The sequence below is a fragment of the Aspergillus ruber genome, assembly GCF_000600275.1.
Source record: "Aspergillus ruber CBS 135680 unplaced genomic scaffold scaffold00027, whole genome shotgun sequence".
NCBI lineage: Eukaryota > Fungi > Ascomycota > Eurotiomycetes > Eurotiales > Aspergillaceae > Aspergillus > Aspergillus ruber.
In genome coordinates this window covers 6777-29915 of record NW_024467323.1, presented here as the reverse complement: position 1 = coordinate 29915, position 23139 = coordinate 6777, and the positions used below count along the sequence as shown (strand labels likewise).

Below are 23139 nucleotides of genomic sequence, written 5' to 3'. Positions count from 1 at the left end.
TTTTTTTTTTTTTTTTTTTTTTCTTTTTGTTGTATGATGTAATGTCCAAAAATATATATAGACTTGGTTACAGCATGTAATAGACTAATGATATGGCATACGCCTATTAATACACTATGCCTAACCTACAAGTAGCCCTTTACACGTATATCCCAAAATTCTATATAAACCAGCCACGGCGCCACACTTCCCCGGATTACCCACTCCAGACAGACCGCCAGTCAAAACCACAGACCGCCTTCCTTTCTCCCTTCATCTTCTGATCTCCCTAAACCGACATGTACAGACCCAATGACGCTCCCAATTCCCTCACATCATCCGAGAAAAAGCGTCTCCGGGACCGAAAAGCGCAGAAGACACTCAGAGAAAAACGCGACGCACATGTGAAGTCACTGGAAGACCGGGTTGCCTTTTGTGAGCGGCACCATGGACATGCGCAGGCGCAGGCGCATGAGCATGGAGTAGGGTGGAAGCCAACGCAAGTGCAATCACAACCCGCGGCAGATGTGCAGCGATTACTTGCTACTGTCGAGAGTTTGAGCAGGGAGAATGAGAGATTGCGGGTACGGCAGGAGAGACTGAAGGGGGTCGTGACGGAGTGGGAGGTTGAGGATGCGCATGGACATCATGATGCGGGATTGGCGCTGAATAGGCAAGGTAGCAGTGATGATGCCATGTTGTCGCTTGGATACAATATGGCTTCAGCGTCCGCATCCACAACTGCCTCAGCATCAACCTCCCCACTTGCATCAACCGGCCATAAACAACACACGATCGATACAAAAACATCCGTATCTACACCCCTCCAAAATCTTGGACCCGACCTTCCCCCTTGGTACCAAACCCCCATAAACAATTATGGCCACAACCTCTTCTACTTCCCCGCAACCTGCCCCTGGCTCTCCAATCCGCACCTTATCGCCCTCTGTCCCCCCTACCCTTCACCCCTAGACCTCCTCCATGGTACCCGCCGGAACTACCTCGCAAACCAAATCCATCACCTCATTCGGCGGCGTGCGTTCCGCGACTCTGAATGTTTGGCATTGGGTTGGTTGGCGTATTTGTTTAGTAAATGGCGCGCGACGCCGAGTCCAGAGACTTTTGCGCGACTAGCGCCATTTCAGAGGCCTGTTGCTATACAATTGCAAAAGGGCCATCCGGCAGCGCTGGATTTAATGCCATGGCCGCAACTCCGTACCAATTTGATAAAGAACTGGACAAAGTTCGATTTCGTGGAATTCGCAGGCTATGCATCGTGTTGTATCAAGGTGCGGTGGCCGTGGGGTGAGGATGTTCTTGAGAGGGATGAGGAGGATAGGTTTCAGGTGAGACTGGAGTTTATGGAGGTGTTTATGAGGGAGAGTGGGTGGGGGCTGACGACGGAATTTATTCAGCGGTATCCGGAGTTTGTAGAGGGGATGGATGTTGAGAATGTGAGGTTTCGGTTTGAGTTGCCGGATTTGGAGACATTGTCTTTCCAGAAGAGTGAGATTTGAGGTTGATGTACATGGATATTGATGGTCTTTTGTACTATGCAGTTTAACATGTCTTTGCAGTGACATGATACCCTATTTACCAGAATATGTATAAATGCTTACAGGTGCGGAACACCACCACTCGCCAGCAGCAAATTAACAATACTAATAATCCCCTCTCCCAGAATTAACCCCGAAGCCAAAACCACCACCGTCGACGACACCGCATCCGCCTCCTCGGCCGTCTGTTCTGCAGACCGTCCATCAACCATGTGAGGCGGTCCAAGAAGCATCGACGGATGATATCCATGACTAGGTCCATCGTGAGCAGAGGTGGCAGCTTGCGTAGGAGGCTCGAATTCAAATCTCCGGTCTTTGGTTTTGTTAGTTGACGCGTGTTTTCGCGCCCACCACCATGCGATTAGGCCGCCGATTGCTCGGGCGAGTGTGAAGGAAGGCTCGTTGAACATTCCTACTGCGACGGCGATGCCGCCGGGGATCCATGCGCGCCATGGTGCGGTGATGCCGTGTTGGCCGTTATTTGCGATGGGTGAGGCGCCGACGATGCGAAGGATGGTTATTGCAATGAAAGCAATACCGGCGAGGATGGACGCTTGCCATGCCATCGGGGGTAGACCTTGACCTGTCACGAGACGGGCGGTCATGACCCAGGTATAGGCTGTTGGGGTTTGGAACATCGGGCCTGGGACTTCGTAGACGTTTACGTACATTTTGTAGACGGCAGTTGAAAGGACTGCGCCGATTAGACTGCCGATCATTTGCCCATAAAATTGGGCTTTGGGACTTGCGCCGAGGAGGTGGCCTGTTTTTAGGTCTTGCATCATGTCTCCGGCTTGGAGGGCGCCGGACTCGGATACCGCTCCAGCGAGGAGGTTGGTTACTAGCGCAGTGCGGCGGGAGAATTGCCCGGCGGGTGTTGCGACGGAGAAGATCACCTGAGTTAACTTGCTTATCCCAGACACAGGGTTGAGGTCTGTCTCTCCTAAGGCGCGGACTCCCATGATCGACAACAGCACGGCAAGCAGGGTGGCAAGACTGGATAGCATCGGGGAAATGACATCACCAAAGACAAAGTGCATGCAAATGACATTTAGAATTAGCGTCAACGGCAGCAAGACGACCACAGTCCGCGTAGAGATAAGTTGAGAGGGTGGAGCATCTTCATCGGCTTGATGATCGATTGGCGGACTTTGGTGAGACACAGGAGTCGATACCTCTGTGATAGGGCTCAGCGCAGCATAACTGACATGGGAACGTTGTTGGGGTTTGTCTGGCTTCACCAACAACTGTCCAAAGCGACTGGTGAGTATTCCAGCCTTGATCTGGGGTGCATGTGCCATCAGAGGTTTCAGCACTAGCCATCCCAAGCTGACGATTGAATCAGCAAGCATGATGGCCAAAGAGATCCACACGATCCATCCTTTGCTCCCTGTTTGCCAATCGCCTACAGGCCCTGTAGCCCAGCCACGCGACTTTGCCAGCGGGGATAGGACACCCCAACCGAGCATCGCTCCAAAGAGCATGTGCATGCAAGTAGACGGTCCCATGATGATTCCTTGCCCAATATATGCCGGGGACGGGTTCAACGTCCAGCGCCAGTTCTGTGCAAGGAAGAGGCCAAGGATTGGAATATCACGGACTTGGGGTACAAAGTAGGAAAAGAGAGTCTGCTGTCGTTAGCATGGAATGCGTTCTTGGCTGGAAACAAGACCCACGTAAACACCAGAGAATGCGAAAGCGCCAACCAAAAGTCGCATCTTCGATCTCCAGTCTTTCCCACCATCGTCTCCATGATTTTTTCTTAATAGAGAGCCACTCTCCCCAGATTCATACGGCGCGGCAAGAACCTCATCCTCCTCTTCATCCCGCTGGACTTCAGCAGAATGCCTAGCCCGTGTCTTTGCTTTCCTATCGCTCTGTCCACTCCGATGCAGCACCCTAAGCATCAATGCCGACGCAGTTCCACTAGGAAATTTCAACTTCTCCCTCACAATAACCTCTTTCCTCAATGGAACCGCAAAGACCACTCCAAACAAGCAAACTCCAAGACTCCAAAGGACCAATTTCCCGAAACCTAGTCTCAGAGGGCCGCCCTCTCCCTCACCTCCATCTCCAGCAGGACCATCAGGTCCATCTTTAAGGAGAAACTCTAAGGCCGGAATGACACCCACGAAACCGCATCCCAATGGCATTGTTCCCACCGCTCCCGCCACAGTCTGGATAAGGACGTTCTCGATCGGTGTGAAGGGGTACGACAAGTATTTCGATAACACCTTGAAAACCGAGAATCCAATCAAGGCTGACGGCATAGCCATTGTACTAATCCATCCCGTCTGTAGACCAAAGTAGGTGTTCGAGAAGGTAATCAAGGCTCCGATGATGATTCCGGCGATAAGAGATCGGGGCGTGAAACTTCGCGCAGTGGCTCGGGTATATCGTTCCATTTCAATATCCATATAGACGTCTTCGTAGTAGCGTTCGTATCCGTCTTCTCTGACACTGTGAGGTGTTATTGGTGGTGCCCTGGACGACGATGGACAGGCGTCCATCGGCCGTGAAGGACTGGTATCGGCCGCCATGTTGAGGGTCTGGTGGTTCATCCGATAAGAGAGGAACCATCCATCGCTTGTGCCTTCGCTAACACTCAGTTACTTCTCTCAATCGATGATAACCCGACCTGTCAGCGAGTTCAGAGCTGCAAGGATGGAGAACTCGAACTGAGTCGAGGCTGCTGAGTACACGTGACTATCGATGATAAGTGAAATGGGTTCCGTCGGAGGTTCAGGGGAAACCGGAGGAGTCGATCATCCGACTGCACGAGGCCTATATGTAGAAGACCCAATTAAAACAAACGATTGATATACTCTATCTAATGTAGCCTAGAGTACACGGGTGCTTGAGTGCTTGATGAGTGCTTGACTATCTATATGTGTGGCGAACGCTGGCCATATATCGGAGGTCCGCTAGTCGGACTAACGTTATCCCTTTGATCCGACCTATCAGATCTCATCAATAAGATAAGCAATGATGTCAGCCATTGTCTCCTTATGCCTTTTCTTCCAACAGGTACGTTCCTTTGACATTGACGAGCTGCTTTCTAGCGAGCTGCTAACCTATGCAGTAGAGTACTCAAGATGCTCTGTCTGGATCGATTGGTACTTGGCTCCTATGCCTTCCATACGTCCATAGTACATCCGCAAGGGACAGGCCTTTATACCAAGCCTTGCGACAGAATTTTGTGCAGCTGCAATGATTGAGTGCTACAAAGTTGCAGGGAGGTGGGGGAGGTCATTCTTCTCTTCCATGGCGGCCATTGTATAGCGGCAAACTTCAGTGAAACAACGCGCTGAGAACCCAAACCCCTACAGGGGTATTTAATAGGGGTATCTGATGAGATATATCGTCTTGATCGTGGCAAGACATCAATCAGTTCTGGGAGAGCATGATACACCATAATACAAAAGAATACTTAACCGTGTTTCATCGCGTCTCCAGCTCCTAACATCATGAGGAATGCACGGCGGTTATGTCTGGGCATTGGAATGTGGAAGATGATACTCACTGGAGATTCAAGAAGCCTCCAATGATATAATATAGTACCTGCATTCCTTGAATCGGTATGTGCCATAACTTTTGAGGGTTGTGCATAGTGTATGATGTGCCTGAAGGAGGTCATGAGAGATATATAAACTTGTGAATTTCCGGCCGTAGCTTCCATCAAATCAAGTGTACACAAAATACGAAAAATACATAAATTCTATTTCAAGCGTTGTTCATACTTGAAGTCATTGTTGATTAACTGATACAAGTGCTGGCACTCACCTACATCATGAACTTACAAAAAGTACGTCTAACCCTCAAAGGACCAAACCCAAGATAACTAACTCAATACTAGATCACCCTCCTCCTCTTCCACCTAACACCTATAGCCGCCATAAGCTCCGCCCGCGTCTGGACACACTTCTACCCCAATTGCCCCGGCGAGCCCTACACAGACCTAGAATCCTACGAATACCACGACCAGATAAGCCACGAATTCGACATCCAAGCTGGCACCTGCCAGGCTATCTCTGTGAAAAACCTCCAAGACCACCGCCTGCAATACGTCGACCACGTCTCCGTCGACGCAGAGCTCTTTTGGACAGAGCCCTTCGACCAGTGCAACATCACCGTCCATGAGATCCCGCACTGCATGGATCCGCCGTTGATTCGGAAGGAGATTCATAAACGGGTAGGAGTGAGTGAGTGCAAGGAGAGACGGTTTGCACCGTTTAATGAGGTTTGGGTTAGGTTGGAGTGTGGAGAGGTTGGGGGGAGACATCCTTTTGCGGAGTATTTTAGACCACCGCCCCATGTGCAGGGTCATGGGCCGCTGAGAAATGTTACTATGGGGAGGGTTGGGAGTGTTGGCGGGGTATCGCATTCGCGGCCATTGGAAAAGCCCAAGAAGAGGTGGTCGAACGTGAATTTGCCGGAGCCCGTTGGGCGGAAGTGGTTTGGCTGAATTCCTGGATATATAATGCTGCTTGATGCAGTGACATGATGGTTTTATGTATACTAGATACGATGACCTGTTACGTATGCGATGTTTATGATTGTTTGACTTCAAACAGATATATGCTGATAGCCTAGATGAAAAATTACATGACCGCAAAATAGGATATCAAATTCCTCATGTTACATACGCTGATGTCTCATCACAGTATACAGTCTGTATAATTCGCTTATAGTAAAATTGTGAAGTAGCAAGAAAAACATAGCACGAGCAGCAGGTGCTGGGGAATCATGATACAAAAGGAATATGAACCAAAAGATCCCAAATATCAAAAGTCAAGAAGTATAAATGACCAAGCAACCAGGAAAAGCAGATGAAAACAAAGGAAATGGGAAAGTGAGAATTATTTATATCCTTCCAGCTCTTGTAGTCTTATCATAGAAATCCAATGTCATCGCCGCAAGGAAGCAAGGAATGTCCTTCCTTTCCTCAACCCAGAACTTAATGAGTGGTTTAATCTCCATGGCGAAGAGACTGTTCGGACCTCCTGAGATCTTCATCGTACCGTTCTCTCCATCGAAGATAATCGAGTTCTCTTCACCACTGCCCATACTTCCCGGTCCACCGGAATCCGATGCCCCTGGGTCACCATGTCGATATGCAGGCGAGAGATGGAACATAGATGTAACGCGTACCCGCCCATTGGGTAAGAAATCCAACTTGTAGCCCAGCAGAGAAGCAACTGCTTCGCGAAACTCGGAGGACTTGGCCGTCCAGATTTCCTTCAGACGGCGCATGCGTTTCTCCTTGTCGGCTACTGAGCGTTCCATGTCTTGGATCTCAAGTTTCATGCTTTCGAGGGTGGTCGCAGGAACGACTTTGACATTGAAAGAATTGCCGCGGACTTGGGCGAGGAGATCGCGATTTTCGGCTTTGAGGGTGGTGAGAGTGGAGAGCTTGATGTTCTCGGCTTGTGCAGTAGGGTTATCACGGAATTCGAGGACTCGGGTGCGAGATTTGGCTTGGAGGTGTCTGAGGTGGGATTTGGCCGCTTTGAGTTCTTGATGGAGGAGCTTGGCGCCTTGCTCCGACTTGGATAGCGATTCTTGCAGGATCCTGTTCTTGCGGGATAGCACGGAAAGACGCTCGTTTTCTGCGTCACTCTCAGCAGGGGAAAGAGGCCGTTTGACTCCCCGGGGCTCCTCTGGCCGAGGAGCTTCCCGATTAGCAAGCTCTTCATGAGCCTTTTGCAATTCTCCTCGGTATTCATCGATGATCTTCTCCAGGTGTGCAATTTGCTCCGATTTCTGTTCATCGAAGCGGTTCTCCTCGTTCATCGTAATCTCTTCCGTGTCGAAAGTTTTTAGTTGTTCACGGAGATATTCGATCTCCTTGACGGCAAGGGCGCGCTGACGTTCGAGTCTTGCCTTGAGCCGACTGTCTGTCATGGAGTTTCCGGCTCCACCGGCAGATTGGACCTTGGCCAGTTCTTGTCGCAGGTTTATCTTTTCCGTTTCAAGCGCCTTGATCATTTCATCTTTCTCCAAGAATTGCGCCTCGATAGTTCCTAACTTGTCCACAAAGGTCGCTTTTTCGATGCGCTCTCGCAGCAAAGCTTTTACAACCGCGTCCGGAGAGTCCAATTCGGCTGGCTCGTCATTATCCTGTAGCAGGCTGGTCCATGACTTTCGTTCATCTTCCAGCATCTGCTTCTGGATCTGAACAGTGCCCAGTTCCGACTCAACCTCCTTCATCAGCTGAAGTTGATTTTCCAGCGACTTCCTTTGTTCCTCCACAACCTCGACATTTCTTTGGATCTTGCGTAAATGCCGCAACTCCGCCGTTTGTTCCCGATTGGTAGTTTCGAGGTTCCTGATATGGTTTACTTGGTCGGAAAGTTCTCTCTTGAGAACGGCCAGCGTCTCCGCATCGCTTCCCTCCGCCTTAAGATGAATATTCTCTGTTTCCAGCTCTGCTACATTAGCCTCTTGTTCAGATAGCCGCCCTTGGGCTCCATGGAGTTCGTGTTTCACGCTTTCGACTTCGGATTGAAGGGCTTCGATCGTTTGTTGGAGGGACGAACGGACGGCTTCTAATTCATTGATTTGGTACTTGTACTGTCGTTCCTGGTCTGATTGTTGTGCCTGAACGTCGCTGATCTCTTCGTGCAGATTTTGATTTTGTTCTTGAGCTGTTCTCAATTTCCGTTCGAGCCCGACTTTCTCGTTGAGCGCGTTGTCCTGGACATCCTTGAGCTCCTTGGCGAGAGTCTCGCTCTTGTGGTTCGCACGGTGACTAGCCGATTCGGCGGCCTATTCAAAACAAACGGTCAGTACCCTTGTTAGTCCGTATCATAGGACTGTGAACAGACCTGAGCCTTCCGAAAATCCGCATCCGCCTTCAGTTGTAAGTCTCGAAGTTCCTTCTCGTGACGTAGTTCTGTCACATCACGCTCCTGTTTTATATTTTCCAATTCATATCGTAAGGTGCTAATCTGCACGCGAAGTTCCTCCTTCTCGGTATCTGCACGTGTATTTTGTCAGTCCTCCAAAAAGACCCTCCCATCGTATAGCCGTTCTTACCAGGACCAGGCTTCTGAGGCTGCGGTGGACGGACGGATTGTCGCAAGGACTGGCGGGCTCTTGGAATTGGTAACGGAGAAAATCCTTCGGCGAGCGAGCTAATGGACAGTCGCCTTTCCCTATCTGGCTCCATCTGGAGATGGTTAGACTTCTTACAAGCTCCGCAACCTGCGTAGTGATCAAAATACTAACCTTGGTACCAAAACGTGGGACCCAGCAATTGCCGGTACAATATAATCAGGGCAAATAAATAATACAATCCGGCATACCACAACTCTCCTAGAGAGTCCTCTCCAGTAGGTCAAATAAAACAGAAACGCGGTCGAGTTGCCTTGAGAGTCGTCCTTTGCTTGTTTTCTGCTGCGACGCCCGATTGGGAGAAGCGCTGAGTCAGCCGCACCGCAAGCTCGCATACCAAAAACGGACTAGCGCCGGCGGTCTGCGATTTTTTTTCTTTCTTTTCTCTTTTCAGATTCTGGACAGACGACCACCAACCACAACTCACCCCCAATTTTTTAAAACCCGACTTAAGCACACGTCGCAATGGCAAAGGACCGGACTGAGAAGAAGGAGAAGCGCGAGAAGAAGGAAAAGCGCTCGGAGAAGGACGGAGTTAAGAAGGAGAAGAAGGAGAAGAAGGAGAAGAAGGACAAGACTGCTCTTACCAATGCTGTTGAGGAAGAGTTGACGTCCAAGGTTCTGGATGGAATTGACCAGGCCGAGAAGACCAATGGCGATGTCGAGGTCGAGGTTGAGCAGATGGAAGTCGACGGTGCCCGTCCCGCCGGTGCTCTTGTGCCGTTTGCCAACCCTCTGGTCGAAGACAAGTCGGCCAAGAAGGTCTTGAAGAGTGTTAAGAAGGGTAAGTCTAAGTGCTATTCTACATCTTTATACGAACTGCGGATCCATTCGATGTTTATCTGGTCCAATTCGATTGGCGCGTGGTCGGAGTCAAGTCTGGAATCGAGTTTCAATTAATGATCGATTCATACACATGACACTAATAATTTTTTTTCTCTCGATAGCCGCTGTCAACAAGTGCCTCAAGCGCGGTGTCAAGGAAGTCGTCAAGGCCCTCCGGAAATCGCCCATTCCCGCTCCCAACGAGTCTTCGCCTCTCCCCAACGGTGTTGTCGTGCTTGCTGGAGACATCTCGCCCATGGACGTCATCTCGCACATTCCCCTCCTTTGCGAAGACCACGGTATCCCCTACGTTTTTGTCACATCGCGCGCTGAGCTCGGTAATTCTGCCGCTACCAAGCGCCCCACGAGTGTGATCATGGTTGTGCCCAAGTCGGCCGCCAAGGGCAAGAAGGGCGAGGACGACGATGGGGAGGATTTCAGCCAGACATATGAAGAGCTGGCTAAGCTTGCGCAAAAAGAAGCCAAGAAGGCGAATGTCTAATAACGTGCTTTTCCTCTTAACTTCTGTTTCTTTATGTTTCTTTCTCTTTTCTCTCCGGAGTCTTTTCTGCTCTGTCTTGTCACTTGCTATTGATGTACAGATTTATGATGTTTGACAAGGCAAGGCATGTCTTTGGGGTCTGTCCTGGGTTTCTGTTTACTGATCTGCCACTTGCAAGTTAGGCGTTTTCATCTTGGTGTATGAAGGGCAGGGACAAAATCAATTCAATCTGATGACATTAATCGATACTCTTTGTATAACTCGATATCACCGTGTAGGAAATGCATATTCAAAGGTCACGCTGATTCAATCTACCTGTTCCAATGGGCGTACCAGCGCATCCCTTTTGTCCAGCGTCAACCCAACTCCCAAACACACCACTACAACCCCAATCTGCTCCAGCACCACCATCACCAACATAATAGTCACATTTCCCGTAAACATATTAAACTCCGTCCTCTGTCCAAAAACAGACAAATACGAATACACAAGACGGATAAGAATCAAGGGCATCGAGACGCCAACAGCAAACAGCAGACGATGTTCACCGGCCTCGATGGTAGAGAAATGTGCGCCAATGAGGAGCAGCAGAATACCGAGCCCCAACCACGCAACCAGGAACAGAACCAGACTGGCTTTGGTCTTGGGGTTGGACATGTTATGCATGATATTCGTAGATTGGGTGCTTCCGATAATGCTGAGGATAATGGCAATGATAGTAATGGTTCCTGTTGCTTTGAAGACCAAAGGGTGGAGGGATTGGCCGGTTTTGCGTTCAATGGAGTCGTTCCTGTTGCTGTCAGTTTGGCTCTGCGGGTTAAGAACGGAGGGCGGGTGCTGCGCCTTACGCTCTAGATAACATGCTGATACAAGCTTGGATCAAGGGCGAGAGCCCGATGGAGCTGCACACGGCCCAGGTAATGTAGAGGTCCTCGGAGGTTGGGTTGCTGATTGTCGCGAGGTAGCAGCATGACCCAATTACTTGTATGAGGGAGAATAAGACGAAAAAAATCCAGCTGGCACTCCTGGTGAAGCCATGGTGGAAGGCCAGCCATACGGCAATGAAGAGGGTGGGAATGTAGACAAGGAGGTCGAGGATGGAGAGGCCATGGCGATAGTCGACGGGCATAGTATTGCAGGAATGTCAAAGTACTGGCGTGTAGAGCACATAATACATACCACCCAGGGCATATTATGCCTACTTATACTTTGGTAGCTGGGGGAAAAACAGTACAAACTGCGTGAGACTGAGGGAAGCCCTACTGATTCCCTATTTGGGGAGTAGAGCGAACAGCCAATCAGAGGGCGCCGTTGTTCGCTCAGCAGACCCGATGCGGTTAGTGCGAGACTCAATCTTGAAGCCTACTACTGTCAGAATCACAGCACTGCCTCATCCGTCCCGACTTGGACAACACCATACAAGGAGAGAGATTTTGGACATGAGTGTTTTTCTTCCATAGTTGGCTGCTGGTCTCGGTCCGACTATTAACATATCTGGAATGGGCGAGTCTCCTCATCTCACCACCAGCGTGCCAGCTAACTCGTCTCTAGTCTACTGTGGACCGCCGTCTAAAGCCTGCAGAGCTTGTCGACAGCGGAAGATTGGAGTGGGCCATCCGCATATTCCTATTTTTATTCCTATTCCAAAGTACTGACACTTTACCCCGTAGTGTGACCAAAACCCACGTGGCTGTCGTCAGTGTGCAAGGGCCCGACGTCCTTGTCCGGGATACAGAGACTATGTCGATTTGCTGTTTAAAGACCAGGGCCACTGGGTGCGGAAGAAAGTTGGTGCACCAAGCCAGAGAAAGCCTCCCCCAGAAGGAAGGCGTTGCCCATCAGCGACTGCAAATGGTGAAACCACCTCATTAATTCCAACGGGCCGAGTCCACCCCCAACATTCTATACTTGTAACGCCACCGCATGGTTATATTCCAACCGTACCGCACTTCATCCCACCCTTAACGCCATCCATTGCACCAGGCCTGCGTGATCTTGGAATCGCCGTCTTTTTCCAGCAACATACGCAACTCAGTCCGTTGCAAGAACACAGCGATCCGGACCCCATGTTCCTCGACTTCGCGGGCATCATCTTCCGCACCGGTAATAACCAGATGATTTCCGCCTGTATCAAGGCAGTTGGCCTAGCCAGTCTAGCCAACGTCCGATCTGAAAAGCAGATTTTAATACAAGCGAGAAAGGAATACGTCAAAAGCCTAAGAATGGTCAACAACGCACTCAGGGTGCCATCGGAGGCTGTGCAAGACTCGACCCTGCTCGGGGTGATGCTGCTGAGCTTTTTCGAGCAGATTACATGTGTTGACGGCCAGTTTCTGCACTTTTGGACGCAGCATGTGAACGGAGCAGCTCTGTTGGTGAAACTGAGAGGAACGCACCAGTTCACCTACAAGATCGGGCTGCAAATGTTCCAGCACATTTTCCAGAATCTCGCGACAAACTGCATCCAGACTGGGCTCCCTGTTCCTCAGTATATCATCGAACTCCGGGAGCAATGTGCCCAGTACATCGACACCAAGTCGCCTATATGGCACATTGGAGACGCAGTGATCAAGCTCACCTCACTGCGATCGAGAGTCACCAACGGCTCGACTAACGATAGCGACATGGATCAGCTCCTGCAAGACGCCCTGGATCTCGACCTTGAATTCAAGACCATTTCCGCCCGTCTCTCGGCCGAGATGCCGTACCAAACCTGCGTCGATCCCCCAGGACCCGGATTCCACAAAGAAACCTACCATATCTACCCCAGCGTCTGGACCCTATACGCATGGAATAGCCTCCGAAGCGGCCGCTGCCTCCTCCATCAACTCATCCGATCGCAAATGCTAAAAGGTTTTAGCGCCGTTCCGCCCCGATTCCTATCACCCACTCACATCTCAGTTTTCCAAGAATCCCTCGAGACCCTCCTCCAGATGATAAACGGCATCCTGTGCAGCGCTGCGCAGCTAGTTGGCTGGATACCAACACCGAACCCAGCGCCCGCAAAGGAGCCAATCACAGCCGGTGCAAGACTCCTCATCTGGCCGTTCTATGTCGTCATCCACATGTGCACTAGCATGAACCTCTTTGCGACCATTCCCGGGATTGACAAATATATGATGAATGTTCTGGCAGAGGTCGGTCGGCAGACTGGGATTCTGGCAGCCACCTCGTTGTCTTCATTGTTGAAGGACAGGGAGCTGTTGCGGTATTTGCCAAATCTCAAGTAGGAGGGTTTCGGATGGTGGAGGACTGATCGTGGTCGTGTATATATATATATGGTGCTTATAGCATAGAAAGTGAGTTAGGAGTCCGGAGTTGTATTGTGAGGGGTGCTATCAAATATCGACGCAGGAAGGTTTTCGGGTGAACGAAGGGACTCACTGTAAATCTCAAATGGTAGAGGATTAACCAAGCTTGGTATTTGTTGAATTAACCATAACTGATGCCCTTGTTAGCTCGATGCTTAAATGAGACGGTCTCTTGGCTAGATCCATCCTTGGTGATCATTTAACCACTTCTACCGGCATTATAGACCAGGGCAAAATATACCTCCGCACCTCTTCGGAACGTGGTCATTGTACAGGATGATAGATATCATGAGCCGTTTTCTTTCCCGATTGCTTTGGCCAGAACTATTCATGTACTATGTAGTGGTACATCATCGCATGCAGAGTGGCCTTTGCCGTGCGGAACATATTACCTGATTGGGAACAATGGATAACCGCATCTTCCGGACTGTACAGAGAGTACATCCATCGCCTTGTACTACTACAGAAAAGCCCGTGAAGTTGTGTCAACACGGGAATTTAACTGTTTAGATGATAAGATTTGATCAGATCATCATGGTGTCCCGAGGCCGAAGTTTGTTCTGGAAAACGAAGGCTTTGGTTTGATCGGAACAGGCAGAGACGGCAAAAAAACCATGGAACGATCAGAGCCAAGTCTCGATCTGTTTGCTACTACTGTACGGATATGCAGCCGAGCCAAACGGATGTTTTACTAGCACACAGTTGCACCAAATAAGCTTCGGATAGGCGCACTGCATAATGGAGGATATCGGCATCATGATCCTGACATGATTTGGAATCCATTCTCACGCAATTCTATGCGATTATCCGTCTACTGCATACTATCAAACCTGCTTTGGCTTGATGCGAGCATTCCAAAAAGGAACAACAACCCGAAAGGCCACCGGGTTGCCGAGCATCAATACCGATATGCCATGCCGTGCGGCTTGCCGGGGTTGAGGCTTGATCGACATGTCCGTTGATTGGTGGTCGGTCCCCGGTTACCCGGTTAGGATCGAATGCATTTGTACTGCTTCGATCTTGTTTTGTCCCCGGGAGTATTGCAGGGTATGAGTTCGGCTGTTGAGAAAGCGAGGGCACGTAGATACACAGGAATGCTCTCCGTCAGGACTTTCCAGATATACTACGGAGTGCTTCACATCGACTGGCTTGATTGACAACAGGGATGAAGAGTTCTAGAAAACAACCAGCGCTGCGCCAGTGCCCACATCTCTCCACTTGTGTGCTCTTGATCAATCAGATGGCCCCATTGGCTAGCTGCCTATCGTCAATAGTGCAGGGCCAGATCCGAACTGCCACCATTTCGGGTTAATCGGCATCAGGCTAAACTTTGAACACTGAGGAGGTGGGGGTGGGGGCATAATCGCCACTATGAACGATGTTGAAGGCATAGTCGATGAAGACCGTCCTGTAATGCAGGCTACATACTCCGAAAGGCTTCTGTATACGCAATGAGACCCGCTACACCCGATACCAGAGAGGTATATAAGGGTGGTCTTTGTCGCTCATTCTGATTTCCTTTGGTTCGCATCATCTCACACTTTTCTTACTCTCCAATCTGTATCCTTTATTCGAACTCCCTGAAAATATCCTCGTCTTTTATAATCGAAAAACCCGCTGCAACAGCTTATGGCCGTGACTCGCCCCGGAAACGTAGGCAAGAGGCTCTTGCCTCATGTCATCGACCATCTGGGTCAATTCTACCCAGACAAGATCGCCGGTTCTATTCCCAACAGCAATTCGACTTTGGACGATGGCTTCCGGCAATTGAACTACAAGGAACTTGTCCACGCAATCAATTATACTGCCTGGTGGATCGAGGAGAACTATGGCCGCAGTGACAAATACGATACCTTGACCTTTATCGGCGCCAATGACATTCGGTATCTGATTATGATTGTGGCGTGTAACAAGACTGGCTATAGGGTGAGTTCTGACCCTGGAAAAAGAGGTAAGGTGGAGCAGATGTTAATGTACGGCAGCCGCTACTCTCATCGACCCGGAATTCAGACGAAGCAAACATGAGCCTCTTCGACGCTACCGACTGCTCACGTCTGGTATACACTGCCGAGAGAAGCCAGAAAGGGTTGGAACTCCAGAACCTTCGTCTCGGTCTGGATGTGAAGGAGCTTCCTACTTTTGCCGAGATGCTTGAATCGCAGACCTCCTCCTACCCATTCTCCAAGACGTACGAGGAAATCGAGAATGACACGGCTTTTATCATCCACAGCTCCGGTACAACAGGTACAGTGCTCAACCATACCCACAAAGATATCCCAGCATATGCTGACTACGAGTAGGACTGCCTAAACCAGTGTACCTCACCTTCGGCTTCGTCGGCGCTCTTGAGCAGATCCCCACCCTGCCTGTTCCCTCAGGACGCGCTTGGGGAATGCCCTACATTCTCGAGCCAGGAAACTACATTATCACCACCACTCCATTCTTTCACCTTATGGGTCTTACTATCTTCTTGCTATCTGCATTCCATGATATTCCATTCATTCTTGCTCCCGACAAGCCCATGTCAGCCGAGCTCGCGACAGATATACTGAACGTGGCCAAGCCCACGGCCGCAATGTTCCCACCCTCCATTCTGGAGGACATGACCAAGTCACCTGCCTCGATGAAAGCACTATCTAACCTACGCTATGTCTTCTATGCCGGTGCGCCTCTGTCTCCAGAAGCGGGAAACCATATCATTGGACACACCCGCTTGATCAACTGGATCGGAAGCAGTGAGTCTGGCTTCATGCCTACTCTGCTTCCAGAGCACGAAGAAGACTGGATGTATTTCGAGTGGGCTCCATCCTACGGCCTCGAGATGCAGCCGGCGGGCGAAGACATCTATGAGCTAGTGATTCCCAGACCCGCGAATACCAACAAGCATGCTATCTTCCACACTTACCCCAATTCCAATGGCTATCACACCAAAGATCTCTTTGCACCACACCCAACTCGGCCCGGTTTGTGGAAGTACATTGGTCGTAACGATGATGTGCTTGTGCTCAGCAACGGAGAGAAGCTCAATCCGATCACTATGGAGAAAATCATCGAAGGACACCATTTGGTCTCGCGTGCTCTAGTTATTGGTCAAGGCCGGTTCCAGACTGCATTGCTCGTCGAGCCTAACTGGCACTTCTGGAGTGAGGACAAGCCAGCCAATGAGCTCATCGAGAGTATCTGGCCCATGGTGCAGAAAGCTAATCAGGCTGGACCGGCTCACGGTCGGATTATGAAGAGCAAGATCGGTGTCGCCTTTCAAAGCAAACCGTTCGGGATCACACCCAAGGGCAGCACCAGGCGCCGGCAAACCCTTCAGAACTATGCTGAGGAGATTGATGCCATTTACAGCAGGGAGGATAACGAGGGAACTGAGTTTGAACTGCCCAAGGACGCTGATTTGTCGACCGTTATGGCTTACTTACGGAACATCGTCTCGCACGTTCTCGACTCCTCAGATCTGTCTGACCAAACCGACTTCTACGCGGCTGGTCTCGACTCGCTGCAGACTATGCAACTCAGCAATGTCCTCCGCAAGGCTCTGCAGTCTTACCAGTCCCCGGATAGCCCCTGGTCCATCTCGTCGCAGGACATCTATGCAAGTCCCACTATCGAACTCCTCGCCCGTCTCGTCTATGGTTTAATGCATGGCTCCGTCGAGGGCGGCGTGCCCCGGACTGAGAAGATCAGCTTGCTACTTGAGAAGTACACCAACGATCTTCCTGTACAGACGCAGGATGTGCACAATACCAGCGACAAGCACGCAGTTATCCTCACCGGATCGACCGGCTCGCTGGGCAACTACATCCTCAGCGCCCTCCTTCAGGACCCGAAAATTGCCAAGGTGTACTGTCTGAACCGCTCTGAAGCTAAGGAACGACAGATTAAGAGCTTCGAAGAGAAAGGCCTGACCTTCGGTCCAGACCCGCAGAACAGAGTCGAATTCCTCCAAGCCTCGTTTGGTGCAGAGCAATTCGGCCTGTCTGCTGACAAGTACGCCGAAATGCTGCAAAGTGTCGACACAATCATCCATAACGCCTGGCGTGTCGACTTCAACATCACCGTCGACTCCTATGAAGATGTACACATCCGCTCTGTCCGCCGCTTCGTCGATTTCTCCCTACAAAGCAACCACCACGCACACATCCACTTCGTCTCTTCCGTGGCTACCATCGGCGCTTGGAAAGTTTCCAACGGCCCCGCTGTCCCATCCGCTCCCATCGAGAACACCGATGTCGTCCTCCCTCAGGGCTATGGTGAATCTAAGCACATTGGCGAGCGGATCTGCCTCGAAGCTTCCCGCCGCTCCGGCGTACCTACCACTGTCCACCGCGTGGGCCAAATTGCAGGTCCAACGAGCGAGAAGGGCCTCTGGTCCCGCCAGGAGTGGGTTCCCACTATCGTCGCAACCTCCAAGTCGCTGGGTAAAGTTCCCGACGCACTGGGCTCGACACCTGTCGACTGGATCCCCGTCGACTCATTGGCGTCCATCATACTGGACCTAATCACCACCCGTCGCAAAACCCAGTCAAACAACGGCTTCCGCTGCGCAGTTTTCAACCTCGTCAACCCCACCGTCACAACCTGGGACACTCTCCTCCCCGCCATCCAGGCCGTATACCCTGTGCAGGTTGTCTCAATTGCAGAGTGGATCAATGAGCTCGAGAAAATCGAGAATCCGACTGCGGAGCAAATTCAGGAGAAGCCTGCTCTTAAGCTGCTTGACTTTTACCGCGCGTTGGCGGATGGTGAAGAGGGGGCGTTGTCGGTTCCGATTGATGTCGCGGCGACAAAGGAAGCGAGTAGGACGATGAACTCACTAGGTGCTATCTCGGGGGATTTAATGGGTAATTGGCTGGCGCAGTGGAGATTTTAGGTGACTGTTGGATTGCATTGCATTTGGCTATAGTTGAGAGTTGGTTCATTGGTATTTTGAGCATTCACTGCATTGGCGAGCATTTGCATAATAGACATATATAGATTTTCAGCATCGAGGAGTTTTGAATACATTGATTTGGTTTTATATTCACTTTTACATATTCTTAATCTCTTATGCCAACAGAATCTTGCCTCCTTCGTATCATCTACCATAATCGCTTCCACCCATCCGTCAGCCTATTTCCTATCCTCTTGATTATTTTCAAATGACAAATTGTCCAAAGAAGCTAGAACAAGCTATACCAATCGGTAGATTTGATTAGCAGAAAATTTGACGACTCAACTAAGAGCTCTTAGAGCTTGCACACGAGTTGGCAACGCTCGCGATCCCTTTCCAAAGATACCCGGTTCCTTGAAAGCCGCAACGAAATGGAAAAGCAATAGCTTACATACAATGAGCATTGAAGTTTTCCCAACCAAGGCGGACGTGTCCATGGATGAAGGTTGTAGCCGGTCGAGAAGACACTGATATTCCGGGTATGATTTTGACATCCTTTCCAGATAGAGATAGGTGACTAGATAGCTAACAAGTATTGGAGTCGAGGCCTATCATTTGCCTAGCGATATTATACTGTTCGCTTATAAGCCCCGTAGCATACCACAGCATGTCAGCGATACAGGTACTTGCTTGTCAAAGGAGTACGGACTCCCCCCGACCGATCTGTGTCCCTGCATCTTCAGCAGAAGACGTATGGGCAAATGGAAAGTATATTTGCGTGGCGAGAATGATTTGCTCAAAGGAAAGGCCGATTACAGCCTGTGGTATGACATGCAGGAATGAATGAAGTGCAACCTATCTATAGTAGAGGCAAGGAGAATTGGGGAGAACTTCCAGGCCGTGGTCCAGTGCAAAATGTGTCTGGATATATTTTTTAAGGATGATTGCTTCAATATATTCTATGCCGGCTCATGTTATAGCTATCTTTCAACATTTGAAAAAGGTCAAAAAAAAAGCGTCGGACACCGTGTATGGCGTCGCGACCGGTGGTCAAGCTTTTCTTAGGGCTCCAAAGCTCATAATACTCCTTTTTGCCTCTAGCTCTGTGTGCGGCCGTACAGAACTTCAAAGGAATTTGATTCTTGAAGAACTCTCAAAACAGAAAATCTTCGATGTAAAATTTTGGTCTCCTCGAACAAGAACATCCCGCCTGCTTGACATACCATACCGTGTCTCAGTATGAACGGACGCCTATTAACGGCAGATTATGACTGGTGTATCTGCTGGCATAACTGGCTCATCGGGAATCCATGTGTAAGAATCATCTTCCAACCTACCCCAAGGAGTTAGGATTGTATTCTCATATAAAGGGATGATAATCATCCAACTCCTTTCGTTAGTAACCCTTTTGGGTACAGGAAACTTGGCAACAGTCCAGGTCAGTCTCTGCTTACAATAAGTGACCTTGTTAGCCAGTGTTTTCAAAAGGTGCTTAGAAGGGGGTTAGAACCGTTTCCTGTACTATGCCATCTCCCAGCTCGCACAGCTTCTTGGTCAAGTCATCGCTAGAGTACTTTATTTCGTGCGTGTTGCGATCCCACGAAGTGCTAACCTGAGGCAATAGTGCCCTAATCTCTTCTCGGAGAGTTCGTTTCTTTTCATTAAGCTGAGTTGAAATCCATTCTCTTCGTGGAGGTATGGGACTGGGGACCAGGATCTTAGGCCTCAAGAAAATCATTGGCACGCCCGGACTGAAATCCCAGCGATCATCGACAACTGCTGCAAATCCCTTGTACAGTTTACCTCCAGTGGAAAGGGTTGCGCCCTCAGTCAAGGGGATGACAACTAACCAATCTCCTTCGTGTCTAGGAGAGAGATTCATTGATCGGGTGAATTTATAGACGTTCCACTCAAAATCTTGTTCCTGTTGGCATGAAATTTTTAATTAGCAAATGGTTAGAAAGTGCGGAATTAGGGATTGAAACCTTGGGAATCTCATCCAACAGCCTGATCAACTTGGTCACTCGACGCGCCAACCACGGGCCTGCGCACAAGATTGTGCTTTCAGCCCATAGAGTCCAGTTACTGGCATCTGGTAGAAAGTCTTTGGCGATTCCTTCCACCACGAAGTGGGCTTCTGTGGTCAGCGGCACGATAAGCATTCTCTTCTATTGCGGAAAATTTGGTATAGGAAATGTCTCTCATGAGTAATGACTGATGGGTTAGAGTTATTACCTTCATGATTGGGCAGGAAGGGCTTAAAAGTAGCCAACTAGATGTACATGATATCTGAATGAACAGGAGCTGATATTCTGGTAATGTATTGAAGAATCTTAAGAGGCCAATTCTGGAGATAACCGTGTAACTTCTTCATAGTCTCTTTGTTGTGCATTTTTTGTAATAAATTTTCAGGTACCAGGTACCAGAAAATAGCTTCCTGGCGGTTTGCTTGTACTTAGTAATTGGCCACGACCTGGACTTTAATCCCAGCAACTTTCTAGACCATAAGAGAATCAACCACAATCACTAGCCCCCGCCTATATTTGGAAGCCCCACCTGCATCCGTTTTGTGTGAAAGAAGTGAGCCTTCTTTCTTCTATCTTCTTCGAAGCAGGGATGTTGGGACAACGTAGTTCAATGCAAGTGGGCGTGATTTTGAAATGGTCGACTTTGAGAATGCCTCGACCTATCAATATAGCTCAACTATTCAGTCTCTGCGCGTATTGTTCGATCCCTGCAAGAACCGGCGCTTGACTGGCAGGGATTTGAATCTTGATTGCTCGTTGGAAGATACGTAGCGCTTTCTGCATGCATATGTGAGGCCGCGGCGTGGCTTGGGCTCTGTCGATAACCGTTACCCAGCATATCAATGAGTCTGAAGCAGGGAACCGATTTGTCTGACAGGAACCGCGTAGTGCAAAACTGTCAATGATTCCACCAAGCTCAATGGTGTCCACCTTGTCCTAAGTCTTTGCTGGTATCGAGTGTCTGTTTTCTGTCTGGCTCTATTGTAAAGCTGAGTAGACTTGTGTCTGCTCCATTTTAGATGCTTACAGGAGCTTCTAGCGTTACGCTGTCAATATTATCAGCTATAGAATTGTTGTTTAAGAAAAGCTAGCAATTTGATAGTGCTCTCGACATCAATATGCTCATTTTTTCACAGACGTCCAAGGCCCTGACTTACCAAATGAGTTAATACAGCCAATGTAAACGTAGCCGCGCTTGCAGGTTGCCGCTTTATCTGTCAGACAGTTGTGGGTTCATTCTGGTTGGTCTTGGCCGGATGTAAGGCAGGACGCGTTCAGGGTCATCCCAGGCGATGCCAAGGGCTTTGTACAAACTGTATTTAATAAGCTGTCGACAGCAGAGGTGTATGGGTTATGCCTGTGCTTTGTTGGAATTAAATGGCGATGGTAGTTAGTTGATTTATTAACAAAGATGAAGAGACAGAGAGTAACATGACACACTCTACTGAACAAGAAGAGAAAAAGGAGCAACACAGATAATGCTATCCAGTATCGAATCAAGCGGCTGCAAATGCAAACTCCGTCTCCTAAATCAAAACAAGGTCTATACTTTCCATTCTCGCATTGCCAGATTTCAGGCATCGAAGCACGTGATGGTCACTCTTAGGGCTTTTATCCGACCTTCCTTGGATTTCAGACTCTGAGAGCAGCAAGTCTTTCAGACGTACATGTGCAAGGTCTGTCAATATACTGTAAGCACAACATCGTGAACAAGGCTGTCACCATGCATACTTCGACCAAGGTTCCGAGTCCCTCCATGTGCTATCACAAGTCTGAATGCAGTGAGTCATTGCCTGACCCAGGTAATAGCAAACAAGGTGCAAACATCACGAAACTGATGACACAAAGCCAACGTCTTAGGTTCCTTTAATATATTACCGGAATATCGTCTCCTACATTACGTGCCATTTATAGGGCATCTATAAACCTCTTCGTGGAACGAGAACTCAACTAAAAAAAATCAGCACCCACGAAAAATACGTAATTTTCACGCGTTAATCAACCGATAGGGGCCCTCTGGCACCTATAAACCACCATGGAGGCACAGAGACCCCGTGGTGGTGGTATATCGCACGTGTTGCCCCCCGGAGTGGGCAACGTGGCCTCCCAGCTCACGGGAACGCCAGACATGCCAGGCACCCCAACACCAACCCACCGGCGATCCAGGAATGCGATGCAGCCCATGCTCAGTGATAGCAGTGTGGAGGTTATGAGCATAGATGAAAATGAAGACCAGGAGCGCTGGCAACCTGGGGGTTCCAGCAGGACCCCCAGCCGGGCCAGCGAGGCTAGAAGTGGAATCAGACAACGAAGGGTTCTACAAAAGTCATTTATTGGTAGGCCAAAGCATCAGGCTTCCCTACTAGATGCAAGCAAGCACGCCCAGGTGTTAGTGGGGGCCCTAGAAGCAGCCCAAACACAGCAACAGGAAGTGTACCAGGTGGTCCTAGAACAAGTGCAAGCACACATGGCAGAGGAGCTATCCAACTGGAAAGCAGAACAACAACTCCATGAAGGAATCTATCTTGAGCGAATCACGAATCTGGAACTGGAAGTCAGCAAGCTTCGTACAGAGCTCATGGAGGCCCAACACTCAATTCAGCGAATTGGACCAGTGAAGCAAGATACGCCAACAACCAATGCCCAATTGAGTCAAATGAACCAGCACGAGAACAACATCATCTCCAAGACAACAGAAGTGACGAGCCAAAAATCAAAGCAGAAGCCCACATTTGCAGACCTAGCAGCGCTACTCTCTACTAGACCTGGAGGACAGGAATGGCAGGAGGTCACCAAAAGGAAGCCGAAGAACCGACAAATTCAAGCAGTTGCTGCAGCGAGGCAGCCTGATCCAATAAAACTCAAGCCAGCTAAGGACTGCCCCAAAGAGGCACGGAGACTTCTATTTCGCCGTGAGGGAGGCAAGGCTGCCACAAGATCAGAGAGA

The 23139-nt window shown here is 49.6% G+C and overlaps 9 protein-coding genes across 9 annotated transcripts; 6 read left to right on the top strand and 3 right to left on the bottom strand.

The window, feature by feature from the left end:
* Positions 1 to 278: 278 nt before the first annotated feature.
* On the top strand, positions 279 to 1496 carry EURHEDRAFT_517603 (bZIP transcription factor; the record flags this gene model as incomplete). Its single annotated transcript, XM_040786579.1, has 2 exons — positions 279 to 446; positions 513 to 1496. The coding sequence occupies 2 exons, from the start codon at positions 279 to 281 to the stop codon at positions 1494 to 1496; spliced, it is 1152 nt and encodes a 383-aa protein (XP_040636005.1).
* Positions 1313 to 4349, bottom strand: EURHEDRAFT_415440 (OPT family oligopeptide transporter). The gene is made up of 2 exons (XM_040782688.1): positions 3212 to 4349; positions 1313 to 3163 (listed from the first exon to the last, which is right to left on the bottom strand). Exons 1-2 carry the CDS (start codon positions 4073 to 4075, stop codon positions 1595 to 1597), a joined length of 2433 nt encoding a protein of 810 aa, XP_040636004.1. The 5' UTR covers positions 4076 to 4349; the 3' UTR covers positions 1313 to 1594.
* A 976-nt stretch (positions 4350 to 5325) lies between these two features.
* On the top strand, positions 5326 to 6000 carry EURHEDRAFT_525488 (uncharacterized protein; the record flags this gene model as incomplete). The annotated part of the gene is made up of 2 exons (XM_040786949.1): positions 5326 to 5340; positions 5392 to 6000. The coding sequence occupies 2 exons, from the start codon at positions 5326 to 5328 to the stop codon at positions 5998 to 6000; spliced, it is 624 nt and encodes a 207-aa protein (XP_040636003.1).
* Positions 6001 to 9116: 3116 nt separating this feature from the next.
* EURHEDRAFT_380122 (L30e-like protein) lies at positions 9117 to 9978 on the top strand (the record flags this gene model as incomplete). The annotated part of the gene is made up of 2 exons (XM_040779249.1): positions 9117 to 9435; positions 9599 to 9978. The coding sequence occupies 2 exons, from the start codon at positions 9117 to 9119 to the stop codon at positions 9976 to 9978; spliced, it is 699 nt and encodes a 232-aa protein (XP_040636002.1).
* Positions 9979 to 10284: 306 nt separating this feature from the next.
* EURHEDRAFT_517599 (uncharacterized protein) lies at positions 10285 to 11107 on the bottom strand (the record flags this gene model as incomplete). Its single annotated transcript, XM_040786578.1, has 2 exons — positions 10285 to 10768; positions 10827 to 11107. The coding sequence occupies 2 exons, from the start codon at positions 11105 to 11107 to the stop codon at positions 10285 to 10287; spliced, it is 765 nt and encodes a 254-aa protein (XP_040636001.1).
* A 333-nt stretch (positions 11108 to 11440) lies between these two features.
* Positions 11441 to 13400, top strand: EURHEDRAFT_415436 (Zn(II)2Cys6 transcription factor). The gene is made up of 3 exons (XM_040782687.1): positions 11441 to 11481; positions 11530 to 11585; positions 11649 to 13400. Exons 1-3 carry the CDS (start codon positions 11478 to 11480, stop codon positions 13206 to 13208), a joined length of 1620 nt encoding a protein of 539 aa, XP_040636000.1. The 5' UTR covers positions 11441 to 11477; the 3' UTR covers positions 13209 to 13400.
* Positions 13401 to 14918: 1518 nt separating this feature from the next.
* Positions 14919 to 18165, top strand: EURHEDRAFT_462551 (putative NRPS-like enzyme; the record flags this gene model as incomplete). The annotated part of the gene is made up of 3 exons (XM_040784810.1): positions 14919 to 15215; positions 15272 to 15533; positions 15587 to 18165. The coding sequence occupies 3 exons, from the start codon at positions 14919 to 14921 to the stop codon at positions 18163 to 18165; spliced, it is 3138 nt and encodes a 1045-aa protein (XP_040635999.1).
* A 1492-nt stretch (positions 18166 to 19657) lies between these two features.
* EURHEDRAFT_405150 (uncharacterized protein) lies at positions 19658 to 20327 on the bottom strand (the record flags this gene model as incomplete). Its single annotated transcript, XM_040780367.1, has 2 exons — positions 19658 to 20089; positions 20151 to 20327. The coding sequence occupies 2 exons, from the start codon at positions 20325 to 20327 to the stop codon at positions 19658 to 19660; spliced, it is 609 nt and encodes a 202-aa protein (XP_040635998.1).
* A 1900-nt stretch (positions 20328 to 22227) lies between these two features.
* EURHEDRAFT_380117 (uncharacterized protein) lies at positions 22228 to 23104 on the top strand (the record flags this gene model as incomplete). Its single annotated transcript, XM_040779248.1, has 1 exon — positions 22228 to 23104. A coding segment is annotated over one exon (877 nt), but the record flags the coding sequence as incomplete, so codon positions are not given.
* Positions 23105 to 23139: the final 35 nt, after the last annotated feature.